At 42.1% G+C, this 21,823-nt stretch overlaps 1 protein-coding gene, 1 long non-coding RNA gene and 2 other non-coding genes across 4 annotated transcripts; all 4 read right to left on the bottom strand.

Moving 5' to 3' along the window:
- Positions 1-6,605: 6,605 nt before the first annotated feature.
- Positions 6,606-11,233, bottom strand: LOC124864956. The gene is made up of 5 exons (XR_007037412.1): positions 11,136-11,233; positions 10,096-10,175; positions 9,326-9,936; positions 8,317-8,822; positions 6,606-7,938 (listed from the first exon to the last, which is right to left on the bottom strand). It is a non-coding gene; the product is annotated as an uncharacterized LOC124864956 (long non-coding RNA).
- A 6,241-nt stretch (positions 11,234-17,474) lies between these two features.
- LOC124863742 (60S ribosomal protein L3) lies at positions 17,475-21,670 on the bottom strand. The gene is made up of 9 exons (XM_047358207.1): positions 21,586-21,670; positions 20,938-21,130; positions 19,508-19,676; positions 19,028-19,163; positions 18,643-18,829; positions 18,298-18,560; positions 18,115-18,210; positions 17,913-18,032; positions 17,475-17,608 (listed from the first exon to the last, which is right to left on the bottom strand). The coding sequence occupies exons 1-9, from the start codon at positions 21,586-21,588 to the stop codon at positions 17,564-17,566; spliced, it is 1,212 nt and encodes a 403-aa protein (XP_047214163.1). The 5' UTR covers positions 21,589-21,670; the 3' UTR covers positions 17,475-17,563.
- On the bottom strand, positions 17,682-17,814 carry LOC124865077. Its single transcript, XR_007037442.1, has one exon. It is a non-coding gene; the product is annotated as a small nucleolar RNA SNORA54 (small nucleolar RNA).
- Positions 18,903-18,996, bottom strand: LOC124865078. The gene has a single exon (XR_007037443.1). It is a non-coding gene; the product is annotated as a small nucleolar RNA U83B (small nucleolar RNA).
- Positions 21,671-21,823: the final 153 nt, after the last annotated feature.

Raw genomic sequence — 21,823 nt, 5'->3', positions numbered from 1 at the left:
AGATAGGGTGGTACAAGCCGTTTCTCAGAAGAAAAACATCCACATGAGCACATTTGAAGTCTCAGAAAATTAAGTGGGGGGAAAAGTGTTGTGGTCTAAGGAAAGTTAAACTTTTCAGCCATAACTCCAAATTGTAGGTTTGGGCCTAGACTCTTCACCATACCTACAGTGAATAGCTCTTTGGAGATGTTTTTCTTCAACTAAGCTGGGGTCTTAAAGAAAGTAAAGGTGAATTATAAACACCTACAAGAACCAGTCAATGATGGCAAAAAAAAAAACCTCCAGGATTCGGCAGAATCTGTTTTTTTCTGGGAAGAAACCAGTGCCATCAGAAACTGCAGTTCCAAAATTCAGTTTTTTGGGTCATACATCCGGGTCCTTTTCGCTCGCAAAAGTTGTTAATCACCTTGAGAAAGCTGTGCATTTTGGAACAGCAGCACATGACAAACTGCTCACAAAACAAACAGCACTGATATGGCATTGATATGGTTTATTTGTCATATGCAGGTTAACACGCAGTCAACAATTCGATTAAATGCGTAGGATAAGAAGAACCCTTCAAATCACTATAAAAACAAAGTGGCGTGCAAAAAAAGTACACATCATGCAGCAGTAATAAGCAAATAAAGCCTCATAGATGTGGTTTCGTGCAGAATTATTGTCCAGAGTTCAGTAGTTTGACAGCATGTGGATCATTACGGAGCCCGCGAGGGGACATGGGGGGATATTTTTCTTTTGCGTTGCCACGCAATACTTTTGCATTCCCACGCAATACTTTGTGGGATAGTTTCCAAACCAGACAACAGCAACAATGTACAATGGGGTTCCATAACAATGGAAAAAACACCAAACCCGTTTTTGAGGTTTATTGAGTTTTATTTTGAAATTGGCCTTAAATATAAGGATATTCAGTCAGTGCTTGCCAAAAGGCACGCGTGTTACATCAGTGAGCGACACCTCAAAAGAATCCTCAGGACAGTTACCTGGAAGACGCAAGCACTGCAAATCAACGAATAGAATACTGGTGGCGCTTTCTTCGTACAGAGTGCATGGAGTTCTGGCTGTACTTGTTTGCTGACATAAGAGACAACGGATTCTTTGATGGAGGCTTTCCGGACAAAAGCATCCTGCAGTTTTGCTGCGTGGGACTCATACAGGTGGGTTAGTTTAAACTAGTAATTTGAGTGTCTCAAAAAATTGAATGTATTGTTGTTGTTGTTGTTAGTAGTACTATTAGTAGTACCAAAATAAAAATAAATAATTAATAGCATTATTCCGCTGATCTGTGCCGTAAATGTTTTTGTTTTCTTTGTTTTTTTGTCATTTTAATTCTTCATGGTGAAAATCTCTGGACTTTCAGTTCAGCACGAGAAAATGTAGTTCTAAACCCTGTCTTAATCAGTTTTATTTTGCATTCAGATTAATAATACTGCACTAACTCAATGGAGCTCATGCAAGTCTAGATCTAGATTTCTGTTCTAACATATATTTGATATTTCAGATCTAATATAAATATGCTCCGCTCCTTGAACCGCCACCTTAACCTGGTGGAGGGGTTTGAGTACTCGAATGATCCTAGAGGCTATGTTGTCTGGGTCTTAAATGCCCCTGGTAGGGTCTCCCTTGGCAAGCAGGCTCTAGGTGATGGGTCAGACAAATAGCAGTTCAAGAACCCCTCATGACGACGATTAAATCGAGGCACGCGATGTTGCCCAGTACGGCGGAGCCGGGGTCCCACCCTGGAGCCAGGCCTGGGATCGGGACTCGTCGGAGAGCACCTGGTGGCTGGGCTGCTCCTCGCGGGACCCAGCCGGGCCAAGCCCAAACGAGAGATGCAAGGCCATCCCCCAGTGGGCCCACCACCTGCAGGGGGAACCGTGAGGGACCGATGCAAAGAGGATTGGGCGCCAGACGAAGGTGGAGACCTCGGCGGCCCGATCCCCAGATGCTTAGGCTGGCTCTAGGGACGTGGAATGTCACCTCGCTGGGGGGGGAAGGAGCCTGAGCTTGTGCGGGAGGTCAAGAGATATCGACTAGAAATAGTCGGGCTCGCCTCTACGCACAGCGTGGGCTCTGGAACCCATCTTCTTGAGAGGGGCTGGACTCTCTTCTGCTCTGGAGTGGTCCACGGGGAGAGGCGGCGGGCTGGGGTGGGTTTGCTTGTTGCCCCCCAGCTCAGCCGTCTCATGTTGGGGTTTACCCCGGTGGATGAGAGGGTCGCATCCCTGCGCCTTCGGGTTGGGGAGAGGTCTCTGACTGTCGTTTCAGCCTACGGGCCGAGCGGTAGTGCGGAGTACCCGGCCTTCTTGGCATCCCTGTCAGGGGTGCTGGATAGTGCCCCTCCCGGGGACAACATTATTCTGCTGGGGGACTTCAACGCCCACGTGGGAAACGACAATGACACGTGGAGAGGCGTGATCGGGAGGAATGGCCTCCCCGATCTGAATCCGAGTGGTGTTTTGTTACTGGACTTCTGTGCTAGACACGGATTGTCCATAATGAACACCATGTTCAAACATAAGGGTGTTCATCAGTGCACTTGGCACCAGGACACCATAGGCAGGAGGTCAACGATCGACTTTATTGTCGTATCATCAGACCTTCGGCCGCATGTTTTGTACACTCGGGTGAAGAAAGGGGCTGAGCTGTTCACTGATCACCACCTGGTGGTGAGTTTGATCCGCTGGAGGAGGAGAAAGCCGGACAGACTTGGCAGGCCCAAGCGCATAGTGAGGGTCTCCTGGGACCGTCTGGCGGACCCCTTGGCCAGGGATGTATTCAACTCCCACCACCGGGAGAGCTTTGACCAGATTCCGGGGGATGTTGGAGAAATAGAGTCCGAGTGGACCATGTTTTCCGCATCTATTGTCGACGGTGCTGCCCGTTGCTGCGGCCGTAAGGTCTGCGGTGCCTGTCGCGGCAGCAATCCTCGAACCCGGTGGTGGACACCGGCAGTAAGGGACGCTGTCAAGCTGAAGAAGGAGTCCTATTGGCTGTGACTGGCTTGTGGGACTCCTGAGGTGGCTGACGGGTACCGTGAGGCCAAGCGTGCCGCGCCCCGGACTGTGGCAGAGGCAAAAACTCGGGCCTGGGAGCAGTTCAGTGAGGCCATGGAGAAGGACTACCGGTTGGCCTCGAAGCGATTCTGGCAAACCGTCCGCCACCTCAGGAGGGGGAAGCAGTGCTTCGCCAACACTGTTTACAGTGGTGTTGGGAGGCTGCTCACCTCAACTGGGGATATTATCGGGCGGTGGAAGGAGTACTTCGAGGATCTCCTCAATCCTGCCATCACGCATTCCCTGGTGGAAACAGAGGCTGGGGACTCGGGGTTGGACTCTTTCATCACCCAGGTGGAAGTCACAGAGGTGGTTAAAAAGCTCTGCGGTGGTAGGGCTTCGGGGGTGGATGAGATCCGCCCTGAGTACCTCAAGTCTCTGGATGTTGTGGGGCTGTCATGGTTGACACGCCTCTTCAACATTGCGTGGCGTTCGGGGACCGTGCCTTTGGACTGGCAGACTGGGGTGGTGGTCCCCCTTCATAAGAAGGGTGACCAGAGGGTGTGTTCCAACTACAGGGGGATCACACTCCTCAGCCTCCCTGGAAAGGCCTACACCAGGGTATTGGAGAGGAGAGTCCGGCCGATCGTCGAACCTTGGCTTCAGGAGGAGCAGTGTGGTTTTTCGTCCCGGCTGTGGCCCTTTATTAGGGGCCATCCGATCTCTGTACAAGCGGGGCAGGAGTTTGGTTCGCATTGCCGGCACTAAGTCGGAGCTGTTCCCAGTGCATGTTGGTCTCTGGCAGGGCTGCCCTTTGTCACTGGTCCTGTTCATAACTTTTATGGACAGGATTTCTAGGCGCAGCCAAGGGCCGGAGGGGGTCTGGTTTGGGGACCAGAGGATTTCGTCTCTTCTTTTTGCAGATGACGTGGTCCTGCTGGCCCCCTCTAGCCAAGACCTACAGCATGCACTGGGGCGGTTCTCAGCTTAGTGTGAAGCAGCTGGGATGAGGATCAGCTCCTCCAAGTCCGAGGCTATGGTTCTCGACCGGAAAATGGTGGCTTGTCCTCTTCAGGTTGGAGGGGATGTTCCTGCCCCAAGAAGAGGAGTTTAAGTATCTCGGGGTCTTGTTCACGAGTGAGGGAAGAATGGAGTGGGAGATCGACAGACGGATCGGTGCAGCTGCCGCAGTAATGGGGGCGCTGTGCCGGTCCGTTGTGGTGAAGAGAGAGCTGAGCCGAAAAGCGAAGCTCTCGATTTACCGGTCAGTCTACGTTCCTACTCTCACTTATGACCATGAACTTTGGGTCATGACCGAAAGAACGAGATCCCGGATACTAGCGGCTGAATTGAGCTTCCTCCGTAGGGTGGCCGGGCACTCCCTTAGAGAGTAGGGTGAGGAGCTCGGCCATCCGGGAGGGGCTCGGAGTAGAGCCGCTGCTCCTCCACATCGAGAGGAGCCAGTTGAGGTGGCTCGGGCATCTATACCGGATGCCTCCTGGACGCCTTCCACGGGATCTGTTCCAGGCACGTCCCACCGGGTGGAGGCCCAGGGCATGGCCCAGGACACGCTGGAGGGACTATGTCTCTCGGCTGGCCTGGGAGCGCCTTGGGGACCCCCCGGAGGAGCTGGAGGAGGTGTCTGGGGAGAGGGACGTCTGGGTATCTCTGCTGAGCCTGCTGCCCCCGTGACCCGGTCCCGGATAAGCGGAAGACGACAAGTACGAGTATAAATATGCTCTGAAATAGGTATTCAAGCAGATGTTGTGTTTTCCAAGGCAGGAAATAAGGTCATCACTCGTATGCAGGAACAATTTAATGTAATCTTTATTCTTCCAGCCAGGCCTTGTCCACACACGTAGTCCCTCAACTAACTGCCAAGTTGTCTAGCAACATATACAACTTCTGGTTGTCATAATAATGTACAACCAAACATTACAGCAAAGAGTTCCACTTCCAGAAAAACACAAAACATCACCACACATCTCTGGGCAAGAAAGAATAGTAAAAGAAACTAGAAAAAACCCACCTTGGATCTGCAGAGGTAATAAAAGATTTATCGTACATCATAGGGGTTAGGGGTAATTGATTGAATGAAAGTATGCCTTATCAGTCATAAAAAAACCACACAAATTTGGCAAAGTAGAATTCAGGAAACAAACTGTGTTTATTACATTATTTACTGCCTAGGTTAATGATAGTCTATTCCCTTTTTGGATTGTATCTGTTACAGGATGAGCTGGATGACACTGCAACAGTTTGGAACACACCTCATCAGGCCATCCAAAAACATGCAAGTTCCCAGCGGTTGGCCCAATGTGATGTATGCAGTGCCTGAACTCTACAATACAAGAGACTTCCTCGCACCAGTTCAAAATGACCATGTTCAGCTGTGCAGAAATCAATGTGTCTTTCGGCTAACCATACCCTGTGATCCAGATGTATATGACATATGTAATATCCTAATGGCAGAGTCTCAGTTAATAACACCAGCAGATCCATATGAAGCTGTGAACTTATATATGCGTCTGAGAGAGGCCATTAGTGCATTACTGTGATTTTTTCCACATGTTTTCACAGGAAAGAGCTTGTCATTTTAATAGCGTTACACTTGTCTTGGAAACATTGCTATTTGCTTTCAGTTATCAGCATTAAATGGCAAAAGTGAAAATCTGTCAGCTACTGACAGAAATCACAGCACAGACATTAACATGCATTTTTACTGTAAGTATTATGTACTTAAAAACTAATGGGACATTTTTTTGTTGTATTTTATTTAGTTTTATGGTAAAAGTCCAAGCACCTTTGCTTTGGTTATGGTTTATTATTCTGAAGCCTAATTGGATGGTTCCAGTGTGGAATGGTCCCATATATGAATCTTCTACTCATGCTTGCATAGATCTATATTCTATGAGTAGACTGCTTTTGGTTTTTCACCCAAAAATAATTGATCTTTTAATAAAAAGTGCAATTGTATTGTGTGCCTGTCTTTGTTGAATAGGTGTATCCTTTCTACACTTCATTGTTGTATTCACTTCAAGCAGAAGAGTAAACATTTTTATGGGAATATACTTCAATTTAAGAATTCCTGATGTGTTGGATATCTTTTGCAGAAAGCAACATGCACAATTGTAAAATGATGACACTCCATTACTCTCTATTTCAATTCAATTCAAAAATACTTTATTAATCCCAAAGGGAAATTAAATGTTGTTGTAGCTCATTATGCAGGTTTACCAATTTACCAAATTGTCTCAAAACATTGTTGCTATTACTGTTATTGAGTTACACACAACATTGAAAACAAAGTACAAAATCTTATTTTGATTAAACATTTATTGTCAACACTAACATGAAATACAAACACATTGTAAAAAAAGAGACAAAGGTGACAAATTTTATTTTGTGTGTGACGATGCACCCCCGTCACCCAAAAAAACCCCCAAAATGGCCACCCAAACCCACAATTTGCTGGGATGTTATGAACATAATGAATTTTGTTTTGTACTCCTTTTCTCTTATGAGGTACACATTTTCCTGTTTACTACTGAACATGGGCTATTTAAATAAAATGTCTGCTGAATTTCACAACCTGATTTAAAAAAACAAACAAGAAATCATTAACAGTAATGATCAAACCTCAGGAGGAACCCATAAATAAAATGATCAAAATCAGAAACAAGCTTTGAATTGTTTGTTCATCACCACATAAACCTTTTGATATAGAACTTTGAAACATTTATAAAGGAATACAACTGTTTAACCAACACAGCATATTATAAACATGGTACATGATAACATTAAAGGCAAGAAAGGAATGGTTTAGTTTACCGAAGGTGTCAAACTAGCTTTTATATGTAAAAGCCTAAATAATGTCCATTAACAGAAAGTTGCTAGCTAAGTTACTGTCAAATTCTGCTCTAAATTCAGGGTAGAAGCTGTATGTTTAAGGCACATCAATGATTGCTCCACATGTGTGTGCAACAGGTCTTCTACCAAAACCTGTTTCAGCATTAAAGGTTACTTTAATTTGTTCTGTGCACAAAACAAAAGACCCTGAGCAAAATCGCAAGAATTTTTCCAGCTTGTGCTGATCTGCATTCTTCATGTATCTCTGCAAGCAGTTAAATGTTGTCTGCTCTTACTGTGACAGGTACAGAGCATCTGTTTGCAGCATGTCAGCAACGCTTTTGTTTGTTGCTTTTTTGGACTCAGGACATCTGCTGTATCTGGAAGATTTAATGCCACATCTTTCCGAGTTTTGGAAAAGCAGTCGATTATGTACTTTGGTTCTTGTAATATGGCTTTATGAGCCATGATTTGGATTGCTGGCCTGATATTTTCCTGAGATGGAATGCTGTGAGCACCCATCCGTGAAAACAAATCCAACAAATTTTCCTCCTCATCCTCCTCCAGTACACCATCAAGGGCCTTCTCGATAGTAATTCGCTCACTGTTAGACAAATACCTTGCAAATGATGACATCAAAACTTCTTCTTCAACAGAGGGAAGACCAAGTAGAGAAGCAACAATGAATGCCTTGGACAACCTGACTGGAATTATGCCATGGTCAATCAGTCTTTTGCCCAAATTCTTCCTAGTGCATGCCACCTATCCTCTGAAAAGTCTGGTCTTAGTTTTGGAACTCTCTCCTCCTCCCCTTCACAAAGCTCCAAGAACTGCTCCCAGAAAGCAGTATAGACTTCCCTGGATACTCAACTGTTGTCAACAACCATCTCATCATTAAATTCCATTTTAATTTAAAATCCATTGCACTTTTGTCCATGAAAACATTGAGAAGGTCATCTAGAATCATGGCATGCCGGATATGTGCATACCTTGTCCCTTTGGGATTTTCCACACCTCCAGTTGAAGATTGAGGTAATGCTAGGTTTTCCACGGATGAAGAGACCATGTCTTGCAGTAAATCTTCTTTTGGAGCCTGGAACATAAAGTACAACTGCACATCTTAGTTTTCATATTTTCTTTTTAATATAATTCTGTTTTTTAAAATTAATAAAAGTACTGGCTTAAAGATAAGGCATCCTAAAGTATTTTTAAAAGGGTGCTTCAGTGTGTGCATAGCTTTTACATTATGTTAATATAAAGTAAACTGTTTCAGTGTGGCCATGTGGGCCTCTGCATACAAAGATATTTCAAGTTTATGAAAGAACATCAAAACATGGATTGAGTAACTTTTTAGTTACTCAAATAGTAACTTTTTGACTTTTCAGTAGTGTAATATATACATGTAAAAAATGCAAATGAAACCTCTGCAGAGGCTATATATTAATTTGAACTTTGCAAAAAAGAAACTTACTTCTGAAAAGCGTTCATCATCTGTCTCAGACTGACTGTTCATCAATGGAAGAGTAGATGCAAGATCGCCATCATAATGATCTGACCTCGGCCCTATTTGGACCACTCCGGAATCCTCGGTGTCATCCAGATTATCAATGCTGTTGAAGTTGGACATTATTGTTTGGGTATCTTGAATTGCATCTGGGTTTTCAGTGTTGTCAACTATATAGAAATACTCTATTGTTCCCTGGTTTGATGCATCAGGTGTTGAATGTAAGCCTGGATGCAAAAATTCAACCTCTTCATCAAGGGCATATACTGGACCCTGATGTTCTATAACATCTTGTGAAGCTTGGTGTTGTGGACTCTGGGATGCTTTATCATCTCTCAAAAGGTGCTGCAATGTGCTTGAGTGCCCTGCTTCTCCGGGTGTAGGGCCTTGAAAGTGTATTTTGAAGCTGAGGTCTCAGCAAAAGGGACAGAAAGTCTGTTCTGTTGAGTAGATGTTCTGTCTTTGTTATGAGACTTTAAAAAAAACAGATAGATATGATGAGATTGTGAAATCATAAATAATTTTAGACAAATATGTACTGTACCTTCTTTGAAACCCCAAAATCTTTGCACATTTACTCAAGGTGTACATTTAAGAAAATATTATTTACAAAAGCTTTTTTTTTACTTTAATTGGCACAATTATGACCACAAATCTTAAATTTGACTGAATTTAGAAAGAAGCAAAAGTTGCAGTGATTGCAATATATTATGGATTTATGTTATGGGTCTATTATTAATTGTCATGCACAAATAAACATGCATAGATTCAAAGAGTTGTGTATTTCCGTTAGTCTGAAGTCTTTTAGAATGTTGTATTTTATAAAATGACCAATCTTTCACCATTTCTAGGGTTCAAACTATTTAAGATAAAAAATATTTTGCCAAAAGACATACATTTTCATGTAAATGAAATACCCATCAAATAATCCAATTTTAAAAGGCAGACACAACTGTTTTGTTTAAAAATAAATTACCTGTTCAAACAGCTCTTGGTCCCCTGATGAATCTGAAGAAGGCACAGAATCTTTGGTGCAAAGGTAAAGCCTCAACATTTTAAGTTTACATTGTTCATACAATTCCACAAGTGTAGATTCCAGAGGTACAGTTTGTTTTTTGAAGTCGCACATGTTAAATGTGAAGTCTGTAATGGGTCCCTCTGGTGACAAGCCATCAGGAAAAACCTAATTCTTTGCAATTTGCCTAATCTCTGGAACACTGGTGTATTTTTTTAGTGTCAGATGCCTGGTCCCGCCTCCATTTTTGACCTTACTTGATAAAAATCATCATATTGAAAGTGCAGCCACCCCACTTCAATTCTTCGCTTGGATTTTACTGCATTTGTGTTTTTATGTCTTGCCATTAGACCAGAACTTTCCACAGATGTTTGCTGTCGTTCCCCAGGAGGTGTTTTCCTTTTTGTCCGTCTTGCCTCAATCTTTTGTCGAACTCTATTTAAAACTCCTTCCTTGTTGAAATTTGCTTCCCTCTGTCTACAAAATGAGACAACAGCCAAGCGGTCACCATATGAAGGGATATACTTTGCCCTTTCTTCATCTGTCATAAAACAAATGACCCTTCTGTCAATCTGCAATTAGAAATAAAAAGTGTCAGTTTACTGTAAATACCAACAATACAAACAATGACCAGACAAAATTAAGGTTGAAAAATGAATACATTTACGATTAAATATGGTTAAGTCTTTACGTATTGGAAAGAATGTACTAAAACCTGAATATGTCATTACCTTATCCACTTTCATTTGTTTAATGTCCTCTTCTGGAACATGCCTTGACTGAAGAAAAGTTTTAAGGTCCTCCTCCATGTCTGAATACAATAATTTGGATAATTTAGACCAATTCCACATATAGAATTTGTATTAGCAGAGAAAGCTTTCAATTAATGGCATACTGTACAAAAATGATAAAACTAGCTTTCACATCAAAAAACCTTTGGTGAACAGTCATAATAATTATATTCTGTATTTTATAAAACAAAAATTATATGCGGTTAACATTTGAAGGTGTGTTTGTTTTCATATATTGTAGTTTAGTCATTTTAATTGAGCTTTTAATTTAATTCAATCATGTCATTTTTAATCATTTTTAATACAACTCATTCTCTGGTGTTTATGTAGGCCTAATAATTAACCCAAGGGTTTAAGATAAAACATTTAAATTATTTTATATTTTTTTTACAATAATACGCCATTAACATATATATGATATATATTCACAGAAATTCAAAATCACATAAAAACAATCGGTGGTGCATTTTTTCATCCCTATCTGTCAGGATACTGTCACTGCGTTCTGCTGAAGACGAACATTCACGTATTATGTTTTCAATAAAGCTGTGACCAGTTCTTCCTATTGAAATATACATCTTACACATGCCATTAAAAAAATAAAACGTGACATTTCTTAGTTATGATGAGTTATTGGCAAGCTGTAGGCATGAAACAGTGGAGGATTATTCTGCAGGTGCACTTTAAGTGTTTGAATCTGCATAACCTGGCTATATATACCCGCAAGCCCCCGACAGCTACACCATCTACTCTTTCTGCAACTTATATACACTTCCTCTTTCCAAATGATGGATTGCGCATACACACCCACTTTTCTTTCAGCAAGGGGGCGAAGCATGTGTGTGTGCGTGTCTGAACTACGTGTTCCTCCACCGGAACGTATTATTTGAAAGATGTATGTCGTTGTCATAAATACAACTATAAAGTAACGATATAAATACTGGAAAACATTCGGTATTTGTGTTAACATGAACATTTACCGGTTTGTTTCGTGAGCAGTCATGTCAGGAGTGCTGCTGTCTACGGAGGCCGCGCCGTAGCTGTCTGTTGTCCAACAATGCAGATTGGTCAAGGTGAACTTTTGCGAGCGAACGCAAAAGTATTGCGTGGGAACGCAAAAGACAAAAATCCCCCCATGTCCCCTCGCGGGCTCCGTATGATAATAACTGTCTTTAAGTCTGATTGAAAATCATTTTATTTAAGGCCGATTTCAAAATAAAACTCAATAAATCTCAAAAAAGGGTCTCCCACAAAGTCAGTCAGTAATTTTCTACCGCTTATTCCATAGTGGGTCGCGGGGGAGCTGGTGCCTATATCCAGCAGTCTATGGGCGAGAGGCGGGGTTCACCCTGGACAGGTCGCCAGTCCATCGCAGGGCAACACACAAACAACCACGCACACACTCATTCATACACCTAAGGGCAATTTAGAGAGACCAATTAACCTAACAGGCATGTCTTTGGACTGTGGGAGGAAGCAGAGTACCCGGTGAGAACCCACGCATGCACAGGCAACAGTGCTACCAACTGCGCCACCGTGCAGCCTCTCCCGCAAAGTATTGCGAGAAAACGCAAACACTATTGCGTGAGAACGCAAAAAGTATAGCATGGGAATGCAAAACAACTGAACTTTTACAATCTTTTTAGACGAGAATGTAGTTGTGTAAACCTAAAATATCTGATCACTTTATCAAGATATCGATTAATTGCACAAATGCGCCGATGTGTTCATCCTCTCCAGCTGTCAGCTGACCGGGTGGTTGAGCTGCGCTAAACCCCGAGAGAACAGCTGACTCCCGGCACATTGTTTTAAAAATCCCGCTGAGTTTCCCCAATAAGTGGAAGTTAAACAGATATAATTCAGTCAGATGAAATCTAATATTAATGTTTGGCTTATTTATTATAATAATAGTAATTATTATTATTATTATGCTCTGCAAATAATAACTTATTACATATTAACTTTGTTCCTAAAGTTAATATGTTAGTGTTTTAATTGTTGAAACACTAACAATTTAAAATTTATTTACAAATAAATTTTAAAAATGGTATTTGTCATCAATGTATTTTATTTTATCTAATGTTGGATTTTTATATCTATGAACAACAATATTTTCAACATTTTAAATGGCTGAATAATGAACAAGATCATAAAACAATAACATTTAAAAACAAAACAGCATTATAAGCCATCAGCAATATGTAAAAGGGTAAATAAAAACCATTTAGTTATTTACAGTAGAGACAACGGTTTTAACCTTCAGGCTCCATTTGTTCGGCTTCACAGCTCTGCGCTTCACGCTAACACAGTTGCTAGGCAACAGAAGTTACATTGAGGTAAGGGCAAGAGAAACTCAGACCGACATAACACCGGCGGCACACTATGCTAATCTGGCATGTTTCGCTGATAGCTACAGGTAGCATAAGTGTTACTGTTTGACCATCATTTGTTTACATGACGTTTCTCATTTGACTAGATGATTGACATCCGCTAAGCTCATGTATGTTGCACTGCTGCAGCTCAACATGCCGTAAAGGAAGTTTAACCTCATGCGAAACGTAAATCGATGAATCTGTGTTTGATTAATCTGTGGCTATCCTCAAGGACCCGGATGTGTGACACAAAAAAAAAACTGAATTTTGGAACTGAAATTGAATTACAGACCTGAAAGTAAACGTAGTCAAACTGAATTTTTAATACAACGAAATACATTTTAAAAGCAAATGAATTCAGTTTCACTTTAGTCAAATTTATTTTCAAACCAATACATTTAATTTCAAATTACACAAATACAAATTCAGTTTCTGATGGCACAAGTTTCTTCCCATAAAGAGGACCTCGATCCTTCAGTACAACACCCCACAGCATACATCCAAATCAACAGGGGAGTGTTATGACTAAGGTGTGAATTACATTTAGATTAGATTAGAAATGTTTGGGTAATGGTTAGGTTTAGGCTAATTGCCTAGGCTAGACACTGACGGATTTAGTAATAATATTAGTTGAAATGTCCTAATACTGTTAGAAATACAAGTTGTGTGTACGTGTGTGCTATCCTGCAGAAGGACCTCTAGTCCAGTGCTGTGGTAGCAGCTGTTGTTAGTGGGACAGCAGCCAGGTAACTAGGGAGCACACTGGGATAGCAGAGAGGAGGGCCAAGAGTTTGATTCATGTGGATCTGGGTGTAAGTGTGCGCTTGCCTGCACACATGCATGTTGGTGTGCTTTCTGGCATCATGGACGTCCGCTGGCACCAAGTCAGCAGAGGGCCACCCTGCAGAGTGAGGGAAGTGGCTGGACGGTGAGCTGCTGTGGAGTCTGACAGGAGGACAGACTCTGGAGGGGATGACCACAGACTCAGGATCATTATTACACACGATGCAGGCCACAGGCAACTACTACTCCAGCAGAGAGCATGGGTTGATGACTGTAAGGAAGATAAATATGCCTCTGGGCTATAGGTTATGAGATTTACTTTAACTGCACAAATACGTTGTCTGTTTATGTAATTTGTACAACAATTTGAAATGTTTGGAACACTTCAGTGATGAGAAACTAGTTTTAGTCAGTTGCAATAGCAAAGAAATTGCAATGTGCTGAAATAAAATTCCTTAAAGCAGCATTAAACAGCAATGTTTCCTGGATGTACAGGTTTCAGATGCCTTTAAATGCAAAACGTCTCTAAGGGTGCTCCTGCACATAGATCTTTTCTGTCAGCTGATACTTGAATATGGTGAGGGGGTTGCCCCAGCAGGTGCCAAAACACTTTAGCTCCACAGGTAAATCAGATGTTCTCTACTGCAGATGAAGCCATGCTGTTCTTTGGAGCACTGCAGCGCTGCATCAGTATTCCAGGCCCGTTCAGACGTTCCAGGAACAGACGGGAGACAGTGGCCGCATCCCTGCACCGCTCCCGTCTCCCCAGCAGAGGGCATTGTTTCACACATCCAGAAGTTAAAAGTGAGCCGTACGCTTAATTCATCCCATTTATCTAAATAGCAGCTCTCTTTTCAAAGCTGGATTAAAAGACGTCAGATTAATTAGAAAATGGAAACTGAGTGGGACTCTGGTCTACACAGCTTCTTCAGCAAGAAATATTCTCTGAAACTGTTTTTACTATTAAATATACAATATGCATGTCTTTTCTGCATTCTAACCAGTTTTTTCGGCTCTGATCCCCACAAAGCTTCCCATGACCTCAAAATAGCCTGACAGCACAAAGATGCCAATATCTCGTTCAAAGTGTTACTTAAAATCTGACAGGTTTATGTCAGACATTAAAACATATCTGAATGTGATGCAGATAAACAACTGGGGCAAAGCTTTCCACTTTCTGGAAGAGTTCAGTTAACTTAGAATACAGGGTTAAGAAACTGAGACCTAGGTTTCAGGGGCCTATAAAATTATAGAAAACTGTTTGGATAAAACTAGCTTGGCACCAATAAATGTCTCCAGTGAGAATCAAATATCCCATTAATCAATTTTGACAGACATGTCTTAACAAATGAACTGAGAACCTTCTGCTTCCCCTGTTCAAGTTAATCTTCTACCTCATGTCAAGGAAGCTACTGCAGAAAAAGACAAAATCTGATCAGCAGGCCAGGATTTAGCCAGTCAGTATAAACCTACACAAGTGAAAACCATAGTCCACTTCAAATTATTGAAATTCTTGGTTTTTGAAGATCTTATGTCTACCGTTGCTTTCAGAGTTGCAACTTCATACTAACCATTGAACAGTGCAGTCAGATTCAGTTATTTATTCAAATTGGATAAAAAGTTTTTCTGTCTAAGGAAACCCAACAGATTGCATCCAGTCAGTGACTTGCAGCATTCCCTCCTCCTGGATGAGCATGTAGAGACAGTGGACAGTCACTGGCGTTGACTTTGCAGCAATCCCTCATACTGAGCATGCATGTAGCGACAGTGGAGAGGAAAAACTCTCTTTTAACAGGAAGAACCCTCCAGCAGAACCAGGCTCAGTGTGAGCGGCCATCTGCCACGACCGACTGGGGGTTTGAGAGAACAGAGCAGAGACACAAAGAGAACAAAGAAGCACTGATCCAGGAGTACTTTCTATGGGAAGGAAAAGTAAATGTTAATGGATGTAGCTCCTTTAGTCGTTTCACCTAGAAAGAAAGAACAGATCAACTCTGAGCCAGTTTTCAAGGTTAGAGTCTGAAAGAGAGCACATATAATTAGTTACAGTAAAAGCTCAGTCAATCGCCATGTCTAGGAGAGAGAAAGGGTTAAACACTAAAAGACAGGGCTATGTGGATCATCGGTAGAAGGTGAGCATTAAGTTATTGCCAGCAGAAGCTTGGACAATGCCCCTCTCCAGAAAGGGGTCACAGGTAGACACAGAGTCAGGCCAGGTGTAGCTTCTAGGAAGAGAAAAGAGAGAGAACATAAAGTTAAAAGGTGAAATAACAGCAAATAATGCAAAATTGGAGAGTAGTGTGAGAATGTAGCGAAGAGACTGAAAGTGGTCATTATGTCCTCCAGCAGTCTAAGCCTATAGCAGCATAACTACAGAGATAACTCAGGATAACCTAAGCCACTCTAACTATAAGCTTTATTAAAAAGGAAAGTTTTAAGCCTAGCCTTAAAAGTAGACAGGGTGTCTGCCTCACGAACTAAAACTGGGAGCTGGTTCCACAGGAGAGGAGCCTGATAACTAAAGGATCTGCCTCCCATTGTACTTCTAGAGACTCTAGGAACCACCAGTAAACCACCAGTCTGAGAACGAAGTGCTCTGTTAGGAACATATGGAACAATCAGATCTCTGATGTATGATGGAGCTAGATCATTAAGGGATTTACAGGTCCTTCTCAAAATATTAGCATATTGTGATAAAGTTCATTATTTTCCATAATGTCATGATGAAAATTTAACATTCATATATTTTAGATTCATTGCACACTAACTGAAATATTTCAGGTCTTTTATTGTCTTAATACGGATGATTTTGCCATACAGCTCATGAAAACCCAAAATTCCTATCTCACAAAATTAGCATATTTCATACGACCAATAAAAGAAAAGTGTTTTTAATACAAAACACGTCATCCTTCAAACAATCATGTAGTTATGCACTCAATACTTGGTCGGGAATCCTTTGGCAATGAATCTAAAATATATGAATGTTAAATTTTCATCATGGAAAATAATTAACTTTATTACAATATGCTAATATTTTGAGAAGGACCTGTATATAGTAAAGAGAATATGCCCAAGTACTGAACCCTGTGGTACTCCACAATTAACCCTGGAGTTTAAAGATGATTTATCATTTACATGAACAAACTGGAATCTGTCAGACAGATAAGATTTAAACCAGCCTAGCGCTGTTCTCCTGATCCCTACAGCATATTGCAGCCTTTTTAAGATAATATTGTGATCGACTGGATCAAATGCAGCACTGAGATCTAACAGAACCGGAACAGACACAAGTCCATTATCTGAGGCCATAAGAATATCATTAGTGACTTTCAGCAGAGCTGTTTCAGTGCTATGATGAGCTCTGAAGCCTGACTGAAACTCTTCAAACAGGTCATTGTTGTGTAAATGATCACACATTTGATTAGCAACTATTTTCTCAAGAATTTTAAATAAGAATGGAAGATTGGATATAGGTCTGTAATTTTTCAAGACATCTCGATCAAGCGAAGGTTTCTTAAGTAAAGGTTTAATTACAGCTACCTTAAAAGCCTGTGGTACATATCCAATTACTAAAGATAGATTAATCATATCTAAAATGGGGCTGGTAATCAGAGGGAACACTTCCTTAAATAATTTGGTTGGGATTGGGTCTAACATACAAGTTGAAGGTTTAGATGCAGCTAATATTTCTGATAACTCAGGAAGCTCCACAGGATCAAAACAGTTCAAACACAGATCAGGTTCTACAGTTATTTCCAATGTTGTCTCACTTGCTGAGGATGAAGTAATCATCTTCAGGAGTATGTCAAAGATTTAATTTTTAATAGAATCAATTTTATTTAAGAAGAATCCCATAAAGTCATGACTGCTGAGAGAATGGATGGCTCAACAGAGCTATGACTCTGTGTAAGTTTAGCAACTGTACTAAAGAGAAACCTAGGATTATTCTTGTTCTCTTCTATTAATAATAGGTTTGTTAATGTTTCACCACCAAAACATTGACAAGCTTGCAGCAGACCCCTCCCTACATACAGACAAGCACCCAGTTTTGGTAAAGGCAACAGAACTATCATCTCCACAGCATTTATAATGACACTTATAGGTTGAAACAGAACCTCAGATCCAGGGTTTATCAGTTCAACTAAAAAAAAGAAAAACTTGTTTTATTTTTCCAGTTTTTATTAAACTCTGCAGAATAGTAGAGATGTTTACAGTCGACACAGCAGAGACTTCGCTTGCAGTCAGAGTCTTCAAACAGTCTCCTCCTTGGCAATGCGGTCCTTCTTGAGGGGACCCTGTGGAAGACAGAAAACTGGACCAGTCAGTCATGCCTCTGTATGACAGAATCTGCTTTGGGCTCAGAGCAGCCGGTGTTTCCAGAGAGTGAACAGGGAGCCAGCACAAACAGGCACTGCTCCCCTGCCTCACTGGAGATCACTGTGGCACTGGAATGGAACCCAGAGTTCACACTGAAGGCTGAACCAGGTTACGAACAGTGCAGAGCAACTATTGGCACCATGTTCTCAAACATGGGCAAATTTGTGTGTTTTAGTCTGAAGCTTACAAAGAGTTTACCAAGAAGAAAAATTAAAATCTTACCATGAAGACCTTCTTCTCCTCCACGGTCTGGAAGCGGCCATGACCAAACTTGGAGGTGGTGTCGATGAACTTGAGGTCGATCTTCTCCAGAGCACGGCGGCTGGTCTGCACCAGCAGGGACTAAAGAAGAAATATTTTAAGTTCAAATTTCTCAGTTTCATCTGTGCAGTCATGATTTCTTAAAAGGATGCTTCCCCCTCACCTTGCGCAGAGTCAGCACCCTCTTCTTGGTTCCCACCACACAGCCCTTCACCATGACAAAGTCGTTGGTCACCTCTCCATAGTGAACAAATCCACCCTGTGAACCGAAGACAACTGAATGACAAAGTTCACCTTGATTGTTAAATAGTATTAAAATCATAGGTGTATATGAGGGGTCCCTTACCAGGGGATTGATGCTCTTGTTGGTCAGATCGTACTCCGTGGAGGCGTTGTTCTTCACCAGTTTTCCGTCTTTGGTGTGGTAGCCCAGGCCGATCTTGTAGATCTTCTTGTTGATCTCTGTTCGGTGGTGGTAACCCTTCTGACCGGCACGAGCCACGGAGAAAGCCACGCGAGCAGGATGCCAGGCACCAATACAGGCCACCTTACGCAGACCGCGATGGGTTTTGCGAGGAAGCTTCTTTGTGTGCCAGCGGCTGGTAACACCTAAAAAAAGAACAAAGATTTACCCTCCGAGGTCTCTCTGAAGACGATTCGAGTCTTTATGAGGATTTATCAAATAGCTTACCCTTGTAGCCATGACCCTTTGTAACACCGATGACATCGATCATCTCGTCCTGGGTGAAGACATTGTTGACAGGTACCGCCTGCTCGAGCTTCTCACGGGCCCAGTCCACCTTGTCAGAGATGGTGCCTCCATTCAACTGCACCTCCATCAGGTGAGACTTCTTCTGCCTCAGAGGCAACAGGCGCATCTGCAAAGTAACAAAGTTGTTAGTACAAAAGATGCACTAATTTATTGTTCCAGTAAAAACTCAGTTTACAGCCGTGTAGTCTCAGAAGGAAGGCAGCATGGAAGACATCCTCATGAATATCGGGCGCCATGCCTGACGCAAGTTCCGTGGTCTCATCACTGACAAACACAGGACTTCCTTTCAAAGGAAAATACCAACCTGTGTGTGGGCGATGACTCTGATGACCTGGCAGTATTTCTTCATGGCAGCAAAGTCTTTCTCCAGCTGCTTCTTGCCCTCCTCATCCTGCCATTTCTTGCAGTACTTGGTGAAGGCCTTCTTCTTGGATTTGTACCTGAGACCAGCAAGCAAAGCAAAGGTTGGCACAGGTCCCTCATAACCCCCCAAATGGGGCCAGCGGAGGAACACTGTGCATAGCTGCAAGCCCTCCCATCTATAACGAGGGGCTGGATCAGCTTTAAAAGCATTTTGGCTCATGGCTCAGTTTCTAAGAAGCACTTTCCACTGGCCAGAGGAGCCCGGAGCTCATCAGGGCAGACGTCACCTGAGCGGAGCTGCCACAGGGGGCCACCGTTCATGTTAGACTCGCTCAGTGAAAACATTGGTTCTGGTTCATTTCCACTGGCAACTAACATCTGCTTCAGAAACGCAACCTGTACAGTTCTGGCTCATACTCACCAGTTCTTGTAGAAGCGACGCTTGCACTCATCACTCATGTGTTCAGCAAAGATGGTTTTAAAGGACCGCAGGCCGTGTGGGGTGTTGACGTAGCCCACAACTCCGACCACCATCATGGGAGGAGTCTCCACAATGGTCACGGCCTCAACCACTTCTTTCTTGTTAACCTCTGCGTTGAAATAAAAACATCAATCTCATCTTAAAACACAGATTTCCATATTTTACTGCACTGACTGCATAGGCTGCACTCAGGACTCGACATTCAGCAAGGGGGTATAAACCCATTATGTCCGCCCGTCGAAGGTCTCATCACAGGCAGACGTCTGCAGCATCAAATGCTTTCATAAAGAGCCATTTCACTGTATTTAGAACCCTGAACTGCCTCTGATCAATTGTGGCTCAAAACCAAAGTAGGAGTCTACATGCAGGATTACATGGGGCCATTAATCCTGGGGTGGGAGATTAAAACATAATGTTATAACAGAATTGGACCAGTTTAATTTAAGTACCTACAGCAAAACTTTAACACTGATGCAGATTGATTTAAGTATTAACTTCATCCCAAAAGAGACTACACTGCCACCTCAGATTTTTGCTCAAATATGTAATTCTAATTAAAAAGGCAAGAGCATTACTGAGGGCACAGCAAATACAATATTATACAACTAATTTTATGCAGCAAGAGAGGAAGTTCAAGTTATGTGTTCAAGACTGGAACTGCCATTTACATGCAAGCATATTTCCATCCACATGTCTGCAGCTGCAATTTGCCCCTGCAGTGTCTTGATTGGTGAACAAGGTTGGTCACAATTTCCCAATGCAAGCATGCATAGAATCACTCCATTTACACCCCCATTGCTGCTAAAAGCAATGGCTGATCAAACAATATTCAGATACCTGAAAGTCTAAAAATATTTTACAAGAAGAAACGTGACTTATAACTTTCACAAGTCAGTTACCCCACTTTTACTCTAACCACTTATTAGGCTTAAACACTTAAACGTGACAACAGGAAAAACTTATTTAAATAAAACTTGTTATTTTAAAAGATAAACATTCTCTGAATTTCAGCTTTAAAAAAATCACTGCAGATTTGGTGGCATCTAGAAGTTATACCATTTCTAAAAATGAAGTAATCCATTGTGACAAATTACTTGGAAATGTTTTTTAAAATAAACTCATGCTATTTTAACTACAGATTTGTTCACAAGACAATCATTCAAAAAGCTAAAACCAGCAAAGGGAACCTCTGGTCAGTTCTGTATAATTTAGCGCTTTATTAAAATATTTCAGAAGAATCTGCTATAAAAGCAGAGAAATGGCCCTTTACTGTAATATCCAGCTGGATGCCACCTCCAGTTCTGGACATTTGAAGCATCTCAATTGAGCAGTTTTCATTATTTTGGACTCCTGGAAAGAACAAGGCTTACTTGAGCCGGGTCGGTCCACCTCTCGAACAATGTGAGTCATGCCGGCCTTGTAGCCCAGGAAGGCGGTCAGGTGCACGGGCTTGCTGGGGTCATCCTTGGGGAAGCTTTTAGCCTTACCGCGGTGACGGCGGCTCCTTTTGCGGGGCAGGAAGCCCAGTGATCCGTGTCGCGGAGCAGAAAACTTACGGTGGGACTGTAAAGTAAAATTCGGATAAGTTAGCTTCCGAATAGATCCACATTTTGAACCTAAATTTAATAAACTGATTTGATTCGGGATACTGGCGTCTCCCATGCTGTTAGTCCCACTTAACTTTATTCCTTATAACTCTTAATACACAAACCTCTTACATGTTTACTTATATCTGTACATTAGATCAAGCTCAATATTTATCAAGTTTTTTATTATCTACTCTAAACGTGTCTTTCAGGCCTGGTTTAAGCAGCCATCTTGGGTCCACAGTCGCTGGGCTGTCGGCACATGCACCTCGAAATGTTGAACATGTACAATCAAATGACAAGAAATATCCTTAGAAATGTATTGAAAAACATAAACAAAGACGATCTAGAGTCTCCTATGTGAAGAACGATGACCGATGGGTAAGATTAACAATGGATTAATGGTTACACGACAAGCAGAAGACATCTCACCATTTCGTCTCCCGTCCGATTGAAAGAGACCTGTAGTTTGGCCAACTACCAATATATAGCGCAGGAACTATCGCGTGAATCTGCGTGATTATGTTCTAAACAGTCCCGCCTCCTTAAAACACTCGACGTTTAGCCACTTTGTGTCGCTGTTCAGTTAGACAATAATTACACAAATACCAGCTAAATATAAGTTCTCAATTATTAATGAAACGATTTATTTTAAATAAATGTTAGTATC

The sequence above is a fragment of the Girardinichthys multiradiatus genome, chromosome Y (genome assembly GCF_021462225.1).
Source record: "Girardinichthys multiradiatus isolate DD_20200921_A chromosome Y, DD_fGirMul_XY1, whole genome shotgun sequence".
Lineage (NCBI taxonomy): Eukaryota > Metazoa > Chordata > Actinopteri > Cyprinodontiformes > Goodeidae > Girardinichthys > Girardinichthys multiradiatus.
Note: the sequence above shows the minus strand (reverse complement) of the source record. Positions and strands in the feature narration are given on the sequence as shown.